The sequence below is a fragment of the Pipistrellus hanaki genome, assembly GCF_964339955.1.
Source record: "Pipistrellus hanaki genome assembly, chromosome: 13".
Lineage (NCBI taxonomy): Eukaryota > Metazoa > Chordata > Mammalia > Chiroptera > Vespertilionidae > Pipistrellus > Pipistrellus hanaki.
Genome location: NC_140515.1, coordinates 18,297,306 through 18,315,760, shown reverse-complemented (window position 1 = coordinate 18,315,760; position 18,455 = coordinate 18,297,306). Strand labels below are relative to the sequence as shown.

The 18,455-nt window shown below is 37.3% G+C and overlaps 1 protein-coding gene across 5 annotated transcripts in view; it reads right to left on the bottom strand.

Moving 5' to 3' along the window:
• Window positions 1–18,455, bottom strand: part of CFAP20DC (CFAP20 domain containing) — a 207,591-nt gene that overhangs the window by 28,474 nt on the left and 160,662 nt on the right. For all 5 annotated transcript variants that reach the window (XM_084903147.1, XM_084903145.1, XM_084903143.1 and 2 more), the window contains one exon: window positions 15,034–15,095. In XM_084903147.1, the coding sequence (XP_084759273.1) occupies window positions 15,034–15,095 (62 nt within the window). The remainder of the gene's footprint in view (window positions 1–15,033; window positions 15,096–18,455) is intronic.

Here is an 18,455-nt window from a genome sequence, read left to right as displayed (position 1 = left end):
GGAAGGTTCTATTGATTTTTTTTATGCTAATGGGAATGGACAGTCTATTTTCAAGAGGTCTTGCTTCAGTCAGATAATGGAAGTACAGATAATATTTCTTTCTGCATCTTTTACAGCTCAAATATTTTCACTGTAAAATTATATTTATATCAATTCTTGGGTCTGAGTGAGTCCTCACAATTTATATATGCTTTTGGGTGAACATACATACATTCTAATGATCCTATATCTAGGAGGGTTACTGTTGGGTAAAAAGATATGGTATGTTCAGCTTATGTAGATGCTACCCGAACAGTTTTGCAAAGTAGTTGTGTTAATTTATACTCTCATCAGCAATGTGTGAGAGTTCTAGTTTTTCCATATTCTCAACAAACTTATTGATATTTTATGTATCAGCTATTGTAACAGGGCATAGTGGAATCACAGTGTGCTTCATCTTCCATCCTGGGGCATGCTTTTTTACCTTCTTAAGTAATGTTCTTTAGTAAATTTCTAATTTTAATACAATCCAATTTATCAATATGTTCCTTTATGAATTTTGAGACTTGTTTAGGAAATCTTTTTCTACTTCAAGTCCATAAAGCTGTTCTTTAAAGTTTCTTTCTAGAATTGTGTTGTTCAACATGGTAGCCACCAACCATCAGTAGCTACTTAGCACATAAAATGGAATTAGTCTGAGTCAAGTTATGAATATCAACACACTGCATTTCAAGGACTTAATACCAAAAACTGTAAAAACTGTAAAGTATTTCATTCATACAATATTTTTATTTATTTATTGATTTTATATATACAGAGGAAGATATAGAGATATAAAGAGAGATATTATATTAGATATAATATCTAATATCTTAACTTATTAAGAGTGAGTGAGTATGTAAGAGAAACTTAGATTATGCATTCATTGGTTGATTCTTGTAAGTGCCCTGACTGGGGATTGAACCCGCAATCTCATATTTTCTCTGGCTTTTCTGATTGCCCTCAGAGGGAAGTTCAGAGTGAAACAAGTATGCCATTGCCAGAGGCAGAATTTAAATTAATTTAAAAATACAAAATATATTATGCTTATCATCTAATGCTGTAGGATTTTAATTATGGTTTATGCGGGGAACTGAGTCAGGGCTATGGAGAAGGAGCAGTCCCAATCTCACTTTAGTCATGAAAGGTTTTACAGAAGAGGGGGTAACTTTTAGAGTAGACAGTATTAGCAAGGTGATAATTCCCAGGTTCAGGGAATGTTATGTAGGTCAGGAATAGAGTCCTTTCGCTAACCTAGCTGATTAAATAAATAGAAATTCTAGCTCAAAGAAATTATAAATCACAAGCTAATTCCAATTGGTAGCATTGCCTGGAGAGCCTTCTTGAGAAAGATTTTAAGTTTACAGTGATGCTCAAAGGGCAAGAAGACTGTGAACCACCAGCAACATCTGCATTGGACAAAGGATGGGGCATATCTGTACGTGTGTGTGAGTCATAACATTCCAGAAATCATATGCAATGATTGAATTATCATGCATCAAGAGTGTGTTAGAATTGGACTGTTTGTAAATTAAAATAATTTAGAAACACCATGTAAGAGTACCAAACATGCCATCACCAATTTATGCTGCTTTGACCTATTATTTTTGACTGAAGATACTTCAGAAACAGTAGACACAGGGAGGGTTCTCTGACCTCCCCCTTTCTACCTAAAAGCAAGACATGAAATTTCCCATGAGGAAGGTGCCCTTTATGGTACTGGGCACAACTCAATCACCAAACGTTCTAATTAGCCCAGAGACAGCACCGAGAGGAATCTAATAAAAAAAGTTTTACTGAAACAACCCTTATCTTACATTAGTTTCCTCCATATATGTATCCTCCCACAGTCTGCCACCTCTAAAAGCCTAAACCCAATTTGTTGTCACTTCTCTATAAATTTATTGTTATGTGTTAAGATGCTATATAAGCTCCAAATTCTAACTGAGTTACTCATCACTGATTTTCTCCCATATATATGAGCACTGCACACATAAATAACTTCTGTATGCATTTCTTTTGATAATGTGTCTTTTGTCAGTTAAACTTTCAGCTGCAGAACCTAGGAGGATAGAGAAAAAAAAAGTTTTTCTTTTCTCCCCTACAACCACATCACTTCAATTTGGCTATTGATCAATATTAACATGGTGGGAGACCTTTAATGGAGGCCCAAAGGACTTTCTACTCAGCTATGGTCCATAAAGGTTGTAATAAATGTCCAGCAGAGACAGTGACTGTGCTTTTCCAATTTATGGAAGCACTGGGCTGAGAGAGAGAACAGGTTGGATGACAGAACTGAGATTCAGAATGTACTTGATAGTCAAAAGAATTGGTTCAGACACCAATATTTATTCCACTAGCATTTACCAAGTTCAACTTTGTGTCAGATCCTGGCACAAAATCCAATGACGAGCAAAAATAGATTTCCTGCCCTCTTTGAACTTACAGTGTGGAGGGTGAGACCAACATTAATCAGATAATCACACACAAATGTGTGAGTGCTGTAGAGTTAAATAATATTATGAAAACACATGGTCAGGAGCTTGAGGGTTCTCTACAGGGAGTGATGCTTGAGAAGAAATCTAATAAAGCCTATAAGTATTAACCAGGCAAGATGGAAGATAAGGAAAAGGGAAAACATTCTAGGAAGAGTGAATAATGGGCAAAGCCCTGAGGGAAGTCATTTTGACAAGGCTCTGAGGGAGGAAGTTTTGAAAGTGTAGCTAAAGCAAAAATCTGGAGAGGAAAAATGGCACAAAATAAAGCTGATTCAGTGGGCATGCGCCAAACCACTCAAGTCTTGCAGGCCATTGAACGATTTTGTCCTTATCCTATAAGCAATGGGAAGCCATTGGTCTTGGTATGGGGTATCACAGTCAGATCTGTGTTTAGAAAAGGTTACTCTGGCTGCTCTGTGGGGATTGGTTGTGGTGAAAAGGCACACGTGGATGCAGGAGACCACAGGAGGCTATTGCAATGGTCTTGGAGAAAGACGGTGACAGTTTCAGGTGACCAAAAGCCCAAGATAAGCCATTAGTAGGATATGGATACTAAAAAAAAAAAAAAAAAATGTGATTTAACCCACAGGCAATAAACAAGGAGACACCTGATTGGTGGTGTTGCTCTTATATCAATCAGGGAGGGGCAAAGCAGATGTTCAGTCCTTAGTTCATCTTAGCTTGATGCCTGTGTTGGTGGCCAGAGCTGTTTCATGCCTGAGGCACATAAAAAAAATAAAATGAAAAACAAAACAAATGTGATTTAAGCTACACTAACAGACATAGTGTCCTGGTCAATGGTTTAATTGTAGTCTGAACTCTGAGATCATCTTATTCAATTTAGATAACATCAATTTGATAAACTCAAAAGTGTCCAAAGGAAGGCAAGTAGGACTATATCGGAACCTGGAATGGTAAAGTGGACTTAATGCCGGAGAAATGAGACTGAAGGAGAAAATGGAACAACCTAAAAGCTATATTCAAAAGTTTCAAGGGGGATTGTGCGAAAGAGTGATGACTCAAATTACTGTTCTGGAAAGACAGCTAGGAACAAAGGGAGGGGGCATAAGGAAACCTACGAAGACTCAGTATAAGTAAGGAATGCTTAGTAAATGGACTGCCTGTCTCGTGCCACACTCAGCTTACCTCCCTGGCCAAGGTGTGTACAGGAGACTTTTGAACAGATGCTGGGTTAAATAATTTCTATGATCTCTTTAAACTCTCTAAGATTTTCTGATTTGCTCAAAGTGTGATCTTTTTTGGGAGGAATTTTATTTCTCACATTTCTATTAATATCCTACCATACTACCATCACTTTCTCCCATTTAATAAAAATATATACATCAGGCCCTGTGAAAACTCTTTACATTCATTTCCTCATGTGATCCTTATAATAGCACTGTAAAGTAGATAACTGAATATAACCCCTATTTTTTAGATAACTTAATTAGGCTTAGAGAACTAATTTCACAAGGATCTGAATGTGGCATTTTGATTCCAGAGACTGTGCTTTTAATCAATGCATTATGTAACTTCTTACACCCACTTATTCTACTACATGTCAATGAATGGCATTCTAAGCTTAACAATTTTAACCGATTTCTAAACCTTATATATTAAAGTATATAAAATGTCTTATTTTCAGTGACAAAATATAGTCAGTCTCATAGCTGCTAACTATGTAAGTCAGAATAAGGCTAGCTTATGCTGGGTAACAAACAGCCCTCAAGTCAGTGTCTTAAAAACAACAAAAGTTTATTTCTTGCTCATGATAAATGCATATATCAGACGAGCAGGGAACTCTGTTTATCATAGTCATTTAGAGACCAGGCTTATGAAACCACCACCACTTTGAATGCTCATGGTTGGTGGCAGAGGAAAAGAGAACTCTGATAGAGTTTACACCTGCAATTTAATGCTCCAGCCAAGTAACAATGTAGGTGATTTTGCTCATAGTTCATTGATTAGAACTAGTTGGACTAGTTGGCTCCACCCAAACCAGGTGGACTTAGAAAAGCAGTCCAACAATGTGCTTGAAATTGAGAGAGTTTAGAATATTTGGCAAATCATGTTAATAACTACTGCAGACAATAAATATGCAAGGAAGCCAGAAAACACAACATTTACTATACACATTTCAGAATTTCTACCAAAAGAATATGACTACTTCTTTACATTAGCTTGTTTACTTACCCCAAGTTGAGAGTGTTAATACATTAGGAGAGGGAAAAATGTACAAAATGTGCTGAAGTCTGAAGTCCTCACTGTATACATAAAACACAATTTGAACCATAATCATGTCTGTGATTCAAGCCCTGGGCATGCCATATTAGTGTACTTATTTGCACTTGGGTTACATGCAAGTGTTTAGACAGAAAATGTACTATTTTACTCCAAGTTTCATTGTACCTAATTATGTAAAGCCATCATTGGTGAGCTAAAGAGAAGATAATGTAAAACAGCTCAAGGCATATATCAGGTTTTGAATATTAACATATAGAAAAAAAACCATTTACATACATTATGTAAATTTTATTCTGAAAATTTTTGGCAATGCCACTCCATCATTGTGAAATTAACTAAAACTATGTTATTCAAATCCCAATTTTATTTATATAAAAATGTAAACCTCTTAACACTTTTGCCTTCTAATAATGTTGGTAACAACAAAATAAAACAAATAATTCACCTTATTTCTTGCTATGAGTCAGAGTACTCAATTCAGATTTGAACTATGTTTATCCACTATCTGTGGGAAAATATAGCTGTTATTCATTAAGTACTCCATGATCTCAACTACAAAACTAAAAACCTACAATGAAAATATGAAGACAAATCAATACTATCTATGAAGCATTTCCCTGGAAATGGTTGTTAAAAGATAATGACTTCTTCTTGTAAGTGATTTAAATGCCCAAAGAACAAGTAAATGTGGTATTAGTGTGCTTAAAACACAGTTAACGTTTGTATTACATATGCTATTTTAGGAAAAAAAACTGATTTTAAAAGCCAATGATATTTCCTATAAGATCATTGCTGTGATATCTTAGATGGTACAATACTTCTCTCCCCCCCCACCCCCCCAATTTTAAAGCCACATATTTTAATAGAGAATGGTCCAAAATGTTTTTAAGGTCAAACTGAAAATATGTTGATGATTTAAAAATGCAAGCAAAGTGCTTTATTATATTATACTACCAGAATGTTATTGTGGTTTAAAAATATCATTAAATCAGCACAAACCCACACTTATCATTTCCTGCACATTTTTCACACCAAGCTGCCTCCTGACTATGAGTAATCTGTTAATCTGCTCTTCGTCTCACAATTCGTCAAAATGACAGATTCATTCCTTCTCTAATACATAATATCTTCATTTACTGTACGCCTTGCTGCATCTTTCTTTTTTGCTGGCACTGAAATTTAGAAAATCACAAGTAAATTTAGAGAATGCCACGTGGGTGGCTGTTCCTGCATGTTTCCCATTTCTTCCAGTATCCCAGCAGGAGAAACTAAAAGTTCTCTGGACTCAATGTGAGTTAATAGTATTTCTGACATGAAGGCAATTTCGGGCTTCAGTAAAAGTGCTGTTAAAGAGGTTGGGAGAGGGAAAATGGTAAAATATAAAGTAATTGTACCCTTAACCAAGTCAAAGCACTGACTATAACAGACTTTTTCTTCTAATGCAGTAAATAGATTGTCACCCGCCACCTCTAACCACTAGGTGGAAAGAAAAAGATATCATTTTAAAAGAGGAAGAAAGAAAGAAGAAAGAAGGAAAAAGACAGCATCCAGTAGTTTAGGGATGATTTTACCCATGCAAAAGACAGGGCTGCATTAGCATAAACCACCGCTTAAGGGAAGTCACATTGTGGTTTTATTTAAGCTGAGACCTTCGTTTTTATCATGATGCTGACTGTCCTCAGGTCAGGCCAGACCTCAGCCTTCTTATTCTTCGCTATTTTGATAATACAAATGATTTTGCTGTTTAAAAATAGTTTGCCATCAATTTAACAGATGGTAATTTACTCTCCCCTCATTTCTTGCTTTGATCCTGTTGCTTGTTAGTCTATAAACTCCACAAATAAAGAGAATAAAGAACTGAAAAATATGAGAATATGTATAATTCTAGATAGCATTCTTTTATTTTAAGTAAGAGATAAAGCACATCATCTACAAATCACCATGTGGCTTCACTTGTTACTGATCCAGAAGTTCACACATCATAAAACCAAAGTCACAATTGTTAAGCTCAAAGGTCAAAAGCAAAGACATTGTTTACAGCAAAATGAGAAGCTGCTTTCTAACCAGTCTTGTTTCAGCACACACACACATGTATTTCCCATGCACACACCCAACACCCAACAGCAATTTCTTGTCCCAAGCACCAAATTTCATCTGATTTGTCTTAATCAAAAGCAAGGGAGTGGAAAGCTTTTAAGAATCAATGGACAAGAAAGAGTCAATAGAACAATAATGTTGGTGTTAATTCAATCAAATCAGCTAGAGGTTGTTTGCCTTTTCTCCTTCAAGTCATTTGAAACAGGCTGGATGTTTGACTTGTACGGTATTTATTATACTGAGTGGGTTTTTATGCGGTAATGAACAACGAAATGCGGAGTTGTAAACATAATATATTGCTTGAGTGAAAAATTATGTTTTAACTTAATACATTTCAAAAGTACTGTTTTTCATTAATAAGAGAAACAAAAGAATTATGTATGAGGAAGAAGTAAAACTAGCTGCTAACAAAAGCAGAGGGTGTGAGGGGCAGAGGTCTGGAAAGGCTGCCCTGGGACCCCCAGCACCTTTCCTGAGACATTCACACTCTCACTGCCTTGATGACACACAGGGAGGACTGGTCTGCAACAGGAGGCTGAGAGCTCCCTGAAGGCACACTAAAGCCATCTCTCCACGATGCTCTGCACATAGTAGGTGCTTAAAAAACACTGAATGTTGCTGAAGATGTGAACCGAAACACTTTGAATCACTTTGTGCTGTAGAGGTTCCTTGTTTAAACAGGGAAGCTATTCTGCATTTACCAAATGAGGGATGAGGTGGCGAGTCCACGGATATGACTGGCTGTGGCCATGTAACCCTCAAGATGGTCCTCTTCTCCTCAGGCTCATGTCATGCCTGCAGTCCTCCATTGCATCCCCCTCAGGTAGAATGGAGGTGAATGTTATAAACTGAACCTAGTACTTCAACTTTGTAAAGGTGGTTGTTACTCCAGAAGGGGAAGCTGAATCTTTTAATTAAAAGCTGAAACTGTAAAATGTTGGAATGGTCAATAATGGCTTTGGTAATTACTCTTTCACCAGACCCCATGCCAGAGGTAATCTGAGTTCATTATCTGGATGGACAGCAGGGACTGGGGAGGCGGGAAAATGCGGGAGTGGAGCACTCGTCAGAAATGCTAGGACTCTTCAGGAGCCATCATTTCAGACATAGAAGCCGTGGGGGGTGGGGGAGGATGCACTCTGTTGTTCTGGATCTCTCCTAGGAATGAGTTCCATGAGTTTGTAATTCTGGAATACGTGATAATAACTACAATATTGATGAGTATTTCCTCAGTCCTAATGGCTTAAGTCTCTCATGGAGCACATCTGAAGGGGGCTCAGAGTGAGGTCCGAGAGACCTGGTCTGAAAGCAGGCAGACATCTCACCGAGACACTGAGAGCTGATGCCCAGGCAGCAGGGCCAGAATGAACAAGCCGAGAGAGAGCAAAGAAAAAGGATACTGGTCAGGTTGACAGGGGTGGCACATAGCCCTCCAGGGTGATGGCTCCTTGGGGTTTGGGTCAGGGTGATTGGGATAGGTATGCGATCTGAGCTAACTGGCTCTGTAGAATAAATGTCCAGATTCAGGACAGAATCAGGCAGGCCAAGTGCCAAGAGCAGAGGCAGAGGAAGGGATGGGGCAGAGCACCACCAGCTACTCAACTCAACTCTGTTGGTGAACCATTGGGTCCCAGGGAACCGCTGGGTCCTGGGGAACCCAATGGGAATGGCACCCTTAAGTAGTGCAGGGCATGGTCCTAGGTTCAGAGTGTTCAAGGTGAGAAACAGGGAAATTCTTGGTGGATTTGGTTTGATGCCAGGGTACCTTTAGCTTGGGTTTTCTCTGGGACAGGGCTAGAGAAGCCGTCTGAGCCTGGCATTGGCTGTAAACTGGGGAAGAAAGGGGCCCAGCTGGGTCTCTTTGTAACTGGTGTTTATAGAGCCTGTTGAAAAGGCTGGACCAATGGACTGCAGACCTCTGGGAGCAGGAGGGGCATAGAAACACTTGAGTTTAAGAGGCACCAGCTCCACTGGCTCAGATTATCTAAAAATCTATCTATCTATCTATCTATCTATCTATCTATCTATCTATCTATCTATCTGCTATCTATTATATATCTATCCACATCTACCTACCTATCCTGTTTCCCCAAAAATAAGACAGTGTCTTATATTAATTTTTGCTCCCAAAGATGCACTAGGTCTTATTTTCAGGGGATGTCTTATTTTTCCATGAAGAAGAATACGGTACACATCTATTGTTAAATGAAAATAAAGGAAATTTATTACCTGTATACCGTATGGTAGTACGGTAGTTGTCAACACAAACCAGACAAACTGTGAATCCTACAGTATCAAGAATTTACTCATTTATTCAATGACAATCATGTCATCATCTTCTGGAACATCATGATAACAATCCAATTCCTGAATTTCCTGGTGAATTTCTTGTGACTCCATTTCTTTCAGAATCAGTGGACCAAATCTCTCATGTTTAGCCTGGGGGGGCCTTATTTTCGGAGGATGCCTTATATTTCACTCAGAAGGAAACCTGTCTTATTTTCGGAGGATGTCTTATTTTCGGGGAAACACAGTACAGTGGTGCCTCACACAATGAACTTAATTCGTTCCAGGAGCAAGTTTGTTATGCGAAAAGTTCGTTATGTGAAACGCGTTTTCCCAGAACAATACATGTTAAAAAAAATAATTCGTTCTGTAGCATAAAATATGCTAAGATGACATAAAAAAGATAAATTTTTTGTTATTATTTTTATTTAGATACATCTAAAAACATAATTTTTTTTTAAAAAAAACACACATTTTTTTAATTTTAAGACAGACTAAGTAGAGTCTACAAAATCTTGCACATCTTCATCCATTTTCTGCTTTTTGGCCGATGGTTTCATGAAAAACCTGTCCAAAGTCGTTTGTTTTTCTCTTTTCTCCAACATCTGCCGGAAATAACAGACAAGAGTATCGGAGTAAAGATCGTTGATCCTGTTTGCTTCAGCTGAATCCGGATAGTGGGCATTGGTAAACTCCTGGACTGCTTTCCATTTGACCAGGATGTTCTTGATGTCAGCAGTTGGGATTGGTTGATTGTTTGATTGTTGCTCCTCGTTATCAGATGACGCTTCCCTTTGAGCATTGTCCTGTTGCTGGACCAGAAGTGCTTGGAGCTCTTCAGTTGTCAGCTCTTCTTCGTGTTCCTCAATAAGCTCCTCTACATCCTCTTCCTCTACCTCTAATTCCAACCTTTGGGCCACTGTGATGATGTCCTTCACCACTTCTGTGTCATCAACTACTGCTTCTTCCTGGGTCCACGAAGGCACAAGCATCTTCCAAGCGGTCGTGGAAGCTGGGGGGACTTCGTTGTGTGAAACGAAGTTCGTTGTATGAATCATGAAATGAAGTTCGTTGTGTGCAGCGTTCGCTGTGCGAGGCGTTCTTTATGCGAGGCACCACTGTACCTATCTATATCCATCTATCTACATTCTACATCTATCTATATCTATCTACTTACATCTATCTATCTATCTATCTATCTATCTATCTATCTATCTATCTATCTATCTATCTATCTATCACAATTAACCAGGAAATTATAGCTTGTGCTTTCATCCGAAGGAGAAATATTTGTTAAAATTTTAAAAATATGATCGAAATGTAATCATTTGAAGAGAAGCAGGACATGCAATTTCTGTATTTCATTTCATTTATTTACACCTCTCTCTCATTTGTACTGGCGGGACAGAAACGTAAGCTGTAGAGGAGAAGCCCATCAGGCTGCGTCCCGACAACTGGTGAGAAAAGAAAGATGAAATCACTGTGATCAGCCCAGAGCAGGCTGGTAGGTTACCACAACAGGCCAGCTCGCCTCCATCGGGCTGGCTGAGCCAGTGGGAATTGAGGTCAGTGGCTATTAATCATTTGTCAAAGTCTGCAGGGCTTTATCAGATAATTATAGTTATAAGCATGTTTATATCACAAAACATTCAAGCCCTAACACAATCTGCACTGATATTTAAAAATACAGAAGATGATAAATCATAAAGCAAGCACTTGAGAAAACATGCCCTTCATTACTGGGCATTCCAGAATTATCTTCTATATTGTTTATTTCCATAAACATTTAGAGCTTTACGAAGCCTTAGACTACCTTCCCCCTTCCCCTTAATTTTCCACTGAGTTGTAAAAATAGCAAGTATAATCATCATTTGAAAGATTAGTTATCAACTCCATCCATATAAACAGACTACTAGAAAGTAATCACAGCTTATTTTATAAAACCCATCTCTGAGTAAAAATATCTTGAGCCATTCTGAAGAATCTACAGAAACACATTCATAGATGTGCGTAAGGGACAGCTCTAAACCCCACAAACCAAGAGAAGGCATTTGAAAATAAAAGACTTAAGGCTGCAAACAGCATCCATTTTCTTCCATTTGGCAGCAAGTTTACATGCTAGAAAACACTTCTCAACACGAGTGAACTGTGAAATTGTTTCCTTCTACCCAACACTCCCCTAAATTGTATTAGATTGTTAGCCACTTCTGCACCTTGTCATTGAGGCTGTCAGTGCCCCAAGAGGCAATGCAAGTGGACTGGAGGCCAGGGCCCCAGCATTTGAGGTGCTGCCTAATGTTAGTCAGTCTGTTAGGAAAATACAGCCGGAAATATCATGCCCATTCCTAACACTGCAAGGGGCTTTGTTGGAAATCTAGACAAGCAAGATATTATGGTCAGGTGAACCATGAGTATTTTAATTCCTAGATCGAAAACATTCAGGAAACGATTACCTTTATGTCTTGCCCAATGAGTGCAAGTGAATTCTTTTACTCAGAGGAAAACAATATATGAATATATGCAGTGTTTTAGCTATTTTCATCCTAGTCAACACTTCAAAACCAAAATTTACCTACTTTGTGGATTGTATACTACCTTTAACTTTTTAATAACTTTATTAATAAACTTTAATAATAATAAACACAAAAAACTACAAAGGTAATTATGGTGCAGAAGTAAAAACCTTTTCAGAATAAAATGTAAAGGAAAGACTTTGGCGTATTGCTTGTTCTGTTACATTAATGAAACTAATTGAGAGTTGACTCTGTATGTATGTGGGAGAGAGTGATATAAACTCTCAGGTCTCTGGTAGTGCAGATATTTCACTGAAGCTGGTGTGGCATTTCACCTCCGAAGGGCTCCGCCTGCTCTCCTCGCCGTGGACCTGCCTGTGCACACGCCCCAGCACCGTCACCTTTGCATTCTGTGATCACAGCCACATGGAGCCCAGGAGCTCAGGCAGCCCTTGCTTTTCATCCTTATTCAAAGCCTCTGGAGGCTCACCTTTCAGATTAGGTGAGGTCAGGTGCTTGCTTATCCTAGAGGGTAGACTTACAGACTTCTCTTTTCATTTTAAAATAGTTTTTTCTTATTTATTATCAGCATCTTTTAACTTTAACATTTTGCATTTTAGAGTCTAAGACATGAGATACTATTTGTAAGAAATATAATAAATACAAATCTTAAGAACCATAACTTTTAATTTTGTTAAATTATGTGTATTACATGATTCAATTGATTCCATTTTATATGATGATCTATGCTATCCCTCATAATTTTATCATCTTTCTTATTTATGGCCCAATAATGCCTTTCTGCCAGTTCTCCAAGCTGCTGAATGTATGAGCCAAGAGCCACACCATATAATCTTCAGGTTTCCTGCTGCAGAAAACTGGTGGATAACTTGTTGGCAAATGGGATTAATGACATTTTATTTTTTTCCTTTAGAATTTGGTTTTTAATTTTATTATGTTAAAATCTAAATTAATTTTTCCTAGACGAATGGACATTTAATTGGTTAAATAAACATACTATCTGTTTAATTAGTGAATTTTCTTATATTCTATCTTCGAGAAATGAATTTTAAATGTGGTATTTAAAGTCACATACTACCACATCTCAACATTAATTAATTCATCTGATATTATGAAGAATATTTTCTATATAGGGTTCTCTTCAACAGTAGGTCTGGTTTTCCTATGTAAGATCTATGAGTCTCATCAAAGTCCCAGAATCTCAAGCTGGAAAAGACTCTCGAGAGCATGTAACTCAAATCCTTTCTAGGACACATTAGGGTGCTCATGTAATTAGGTGAGGTTTGCATAGATTGAGAGGCTTGTCTAAGATTATTTATTGCGTTAGTGGCAGAATGAGGATGAGAATTAGGGTCTGTTTCCCCTTTTATTGAAACAAAAGTTTCCACTTAAAATATATATATATATATATATATATATATATATATATATATATATATATATATATATATATAATTTTTACAGAGAGGAAGGGAGAGGGATAAAGAGTTAGAGACATCAATGAGAGAGGAACATCGATAATCTGCCTCCTGCACACCTGCTACTGGGGATGTGCCGGCAACCAATGTACATGTGCTTGACCAGAATCAAACCTGGGACCCTTCAGCCTGCAGTCCTATGCTCTATCCACTGAGCCAAACCAGTTAGGGCAAGTTTCCACTTTTAACATGTCTTATTAACACTATCATTTGTTCAGACTACAAATTCTGACTTTGTCACAATTTGGACCAAACCTTCAAAGTTTACTCATATATAGAAAAAGAGTTTGTTAGTCAAATCTAGATGAACTACATGATTACAAGGAACATATTCACATATCAAGAGATAACCGATTCTAACGATGTTAAAACACCTTTTATATATACTAAAACTACAATATCACTTTTGAAACTACTATTATATTTATTTATGATAGTGACAGGTCAATTTAGAAGATGTCACCAATAAAGAACATTTACTCTGCCCATGTCATGGATATTCTGGTCCCCATTAAAAGTGCTGTGAACTGCATAGGTGGTCTCCTGGCTTTTACATGGCTTTGATTTGCTGTTCATTGCTGATTAGACCAGAAGTGGTTACTTGGCCCAAGCATAGTCAATCATGTTCTCCTCCCTGAAGTAGGAATTGGATTCAGGCATAGCTTGCCAGACTCAGCATGTATGTGTAATATGTAAACTCCAGAGCCATCAGCCAGCCATGTGGCTGGAAGCAGAGAGAGCTGGTGCGCAGAGAGAATGAAGCGGACCCTGGGAGCGAGTTTCAGGCTCTCCTAAGGCCTGGTTGCCCTTGCTCCCAGGATATAGTCTATATTCTTATTTAACAAATCCATTCTATCTATCTGTCTGTCTCTCTCTTTTAATATTAGCTAAGTTGTTTTTGATACATGTAACCGATGAGTCTAGTTCAGACACTCTGTAACACAGGTCACACTCCGGAGCCAGAGCAATGATGCTGTCACTGGTGTGTGGCTCCTTCAAAGGGAAGAACCACAGTACAGGTGAAAGAGCTTGATAATGAGGTGCATGAGGATAATGAGATGCATTATAATAACTAAGACCTTGTGTGTGCAGCTCGAGATAGACTGATTTTTAATAAATTCCTAGTATACAATAAATAGTAATAAAGCAATACTGGTTTATACAGATAAACTACCTTATTTACTAGTAGCTATTTATTAGAAAGCCGTATGATACTACATATATTTCAAAACTGAAATTCAGATTTCCTTGTCCCTAATGAGCCTGAAATAATGAGATTTCTTTATATTGACAAATGACTCATATGCCAATGCCATTTTTAAAAAATGAAGTAATTTTGAGATTATGAAACTTTGAAATAAGAGAGAATAACTATTTATTCTTGTATAAGCTATTTTGATAAATTTAAAGGTACCAAAACCATAAAAAAGATTTATGCTTAAAATGTACTAAATATCAAATACCTATTAAATAGAAGTATCTAAGCAAGTAGAATAATAATGACTAAATTAATACTTAAAAGAGTTTGCCAGGAACTGTGCTAGTAACTTTTCACGTATTAATTCATTTGATCCTCCCCCAAAACACTATGAGATTATGATGCCTGAATTTGAGTTTAATGACCTGCTCAGTGTCCCACAGCTAGGGACACTGTGCTACAATATTTAAATAGCCAGAGTGCTATTGAAAACTAGGTAGGTTGTTAGCCAATACACCATAGTCTAGATAACAAAAGTAGACTGAATGAAGACTTAAAAAACAAACAAAAAACCTTGGAAAGTTCTTTGGCAGTTTTGAAAAACAATTTCATGAAACCAATAAAAATGCAGAATATAACTAATCTTTAAACAAGGAATTTATATTAGTGATGATTCTTACCGGGGGTTAGAAGGAGAAGGTGGATTCATTTCTTTCTGATAGTGCCGACCCTGGTTGACAGGCTGTAAGAGACAAACCATTTGTGAGTAAAAACTAATCAGTATCATACTCCTGACATGTACTTTCACGGACACTCTCATTACTGTAATTTTCCTCCCAGAAACAATCTGCAAGAAGGGGCTGGCTTATTTTAAAGAAGAGTTGCAGGCTGTTTTGGAGATCAAGGTGATGCATACGAGGAAACCGGTCATTTTAATGGCCAGTGTGCTAGATAGCATCTATGGTGCAATCAAAGGTCATCGTGGATCCTCCTCCTTTCAGAATTTTGTGCTATTAACACTGGTTGAAATTTCCAGATACAGCGAAACCAAACAAGGTATCTTGTTGTATTAATGCTGCATCCCAAGTACAGGCAAGAGCCTGGGGCATATAGATTATATATATTTCTATCTCATTATTAGTAAGTTTGCAAGGAGAACATCCGTTTTCATTAATGGAATTACACATGTAGATCTTGGGTTAAGGATCTCATTTCCCCCAAGTGTATAATAAAACCTCAGGCATTAATCAGAGAGCTGAAAAATGTGGTGCCAATACCCAACAAAAATGTGAACTCTCAAGTTTTCCCTCCACAAGAGACCTTTAAGTTACTATTTCAAAACACAGATAAACCACCATATCCCATGAAAGCCTTAACTTGCCTCCATTAGAACTTGTTCTATAAAAGGAGAAAATTCTATTAGACCTGACACAAATTCCGTTTTTCAACATTAGCTCCAAATATTTTCCTATGTGACCATCATGTAATTATAATATGAAAATCATTTTTAATGTTTTCATTTCATGATGAGTTGAAATTTGGTATACATTCTTGAATTGCTCTCAGAGGGCTTCAGTTAGTTCCTTACCCAATGGGGCTGTTTAAGGTTTTCTCCCCCATAATGTGACCCCACAGTGCTGACACCAACCAAGAAAAAGTGTGGCCAGGGTGCCTGAACATGGAGAGTACATATTGCTTATTTTAATAGACAATAAAATATTAATGACATGCATGATGGGAATCCTTTGGAGTAAACTGTCTTCCTCTATAAATAATGTCTTGGAAGTGTTCCTTTAATTTAAATCGAACACCCTGTATGATGATCACACTCACTTAGCCTGCCTCTCCGTGATGTGCCATGAATGTAAATGTACTCAGATACTTTGGTAATTGAACCAATATCAATGCATCACCGTTTCAGTGATAAGAAACAACAGCTGGGAGACCAGTGGAAGGAAAAACATAAGACGTATTTGATCTCACTAGAGAAATAAGACTTTTAGCAATTTGCAAGTGAAATTTAGTTCTAATGATTTAGGCTTTATTATTTCACAGCAGAAAAGGATTAGCACACCAAGTGCCAAACAGGTTCTCTACACCAACTCACACTGGTGCCAAAATACTCGAAATAAAGTCTTCATTGGTATTCTAGTACTTCAGCGGTATTAGGCCTCCTGTGAATGGAACTCTGCTATGACTTTAAGAAGAATTTCTATAACTCTCTAGGCATCACAGACCTGATTCAGCCAAATTTCTATTTACTTAATTTCATACTATTGATTCTCATTGATTCTATTTACACTTGTCCCTATCCCTGTATTTCAATTCCTTCTCCCACCTCTGGGGAATAGAAATGGCTGCAGAATCTACTTTGTGACTCAGCTACATCTTAGCCCACATAGACTTGCCTGCCCATGTTTGCTCATGTTTATATCAAACAGATCCAATGATACAAGGAATAAAAGGGAAAACAATTAATAAAAGGTTCACATTTACAATGATTTTTAAGTGTCAGAAAATAAAACAAAATAATAACCACTGGAAACTTTTCAAAGTAATAAGGATTATAGATATGAATAGATAGAAAGGTAAATAAAAATGTTCACTTAAAATAATTGTAGGCATTGTAATTTGTCTGAATACTGGATTCTTTAACTTAATTTGTACTTTTGAAACCTAATGACCAAGTTGTTACTCAAAAAATTTTATCCAAAAAGGAACTTAAATTTAATAATAGCATTTAGACTTACGCATGTAGCTGCTATAAAGGGACTTAAAAACCTCCCTGCTAATGACTCAGTGGGGGAAGGATGCAAGTGCCCTACAAAATGGGTGGCCCACTTCCCTTTCTCTGCACATCTTCTAATTTTGTAATCCAACTCAGGGACAGAAAGGGATTATGGGAATGATGCAGATAAGGAGCTCCTTCAAGGTATTGCTGTTCCCATGACTTTTGCTTTGGTACTTTGAAAGGGCAGAGCTTTCACTTGGGTGAAGTCTTTTGTCTTCTAGGCCCAAATCAGAATGCATGAGCATGTGCCAGTGGTTTCTAAAGCTCTCTGACCATGGGTGGGGGGAGTGGGAGAATATAGTGGGTTGTATGAGCCAGATATTCCTATCCACAGGTGGAAATAGACATGTTTCTATACATATGCAGCAGTAAACCTATTTCTACTATTTCTAGGTAGGTAACGTCATTTGAAAGCACCAGTTAGAAAACTAAAATTGATTTTTTGATTTTGGAATTCAGCCATATTTAGAGAATACTATAAGAAGAAGCCAAGGAATACCAACCCATACCTACCAATAACTGTGACAATAATGCTAATGGTGGTAACTGATATTTATTGTTCACTTACTGTGTTCAATCCTTGACAGATATTATCTCATTGGATTCGCACAGTGATTCTATGAAATGGATAGGACAAACAATTCTATCTAACAGAAGAGGAAATCCAGGCTCTGGATGTTAACCAAGGTCATGCCGGCTAGGACATAGTGGAACCATAACTGGAAACCAGGCCATCTACAATAGTTTCAGTTTACCCTCTAACCGCTAGAGTATGTACTTAATCCAGCTGGGATCACCTGGTGTGGTGAATACCTATGTTTTTAAATAACAAATGTGACAAACTCAGTTCAGTTTACGTCAGGAAAAAAAGGGGTACATTTATTTGAAATGTATAAGACTACCTCTTTACCATAAATTCATTTGATTTTATTACTCTATATTTAACATTAAAAAACTAAGTGTTGCTACATTGCTAAATTTGGGACAAATGCAAGATGTAATAGACAATACTTTGAGAATGAGGAAGGCTAATTTCATGCAGCTCAGTACTGTACTGACTCTAACACCAGTTATATCACCCTATAGTGCCATGATGTCCGCTCCTCTGAGTTATCTACAGCTTAGCTCAATCAACTATTTACCTTTTTAGTTCAGGATTAAAAGAAAACTCATTACACTTAAAGACGGCGGAGAAATTAATGAATCTGCAGGTCAGAACAAATTAAGACCTATTAGAGCTGAAATGCCAATATATTAAGTATTATATATTGGACACAGAGCAGCCAGCAATCATCAGGTAAAAACTGATAT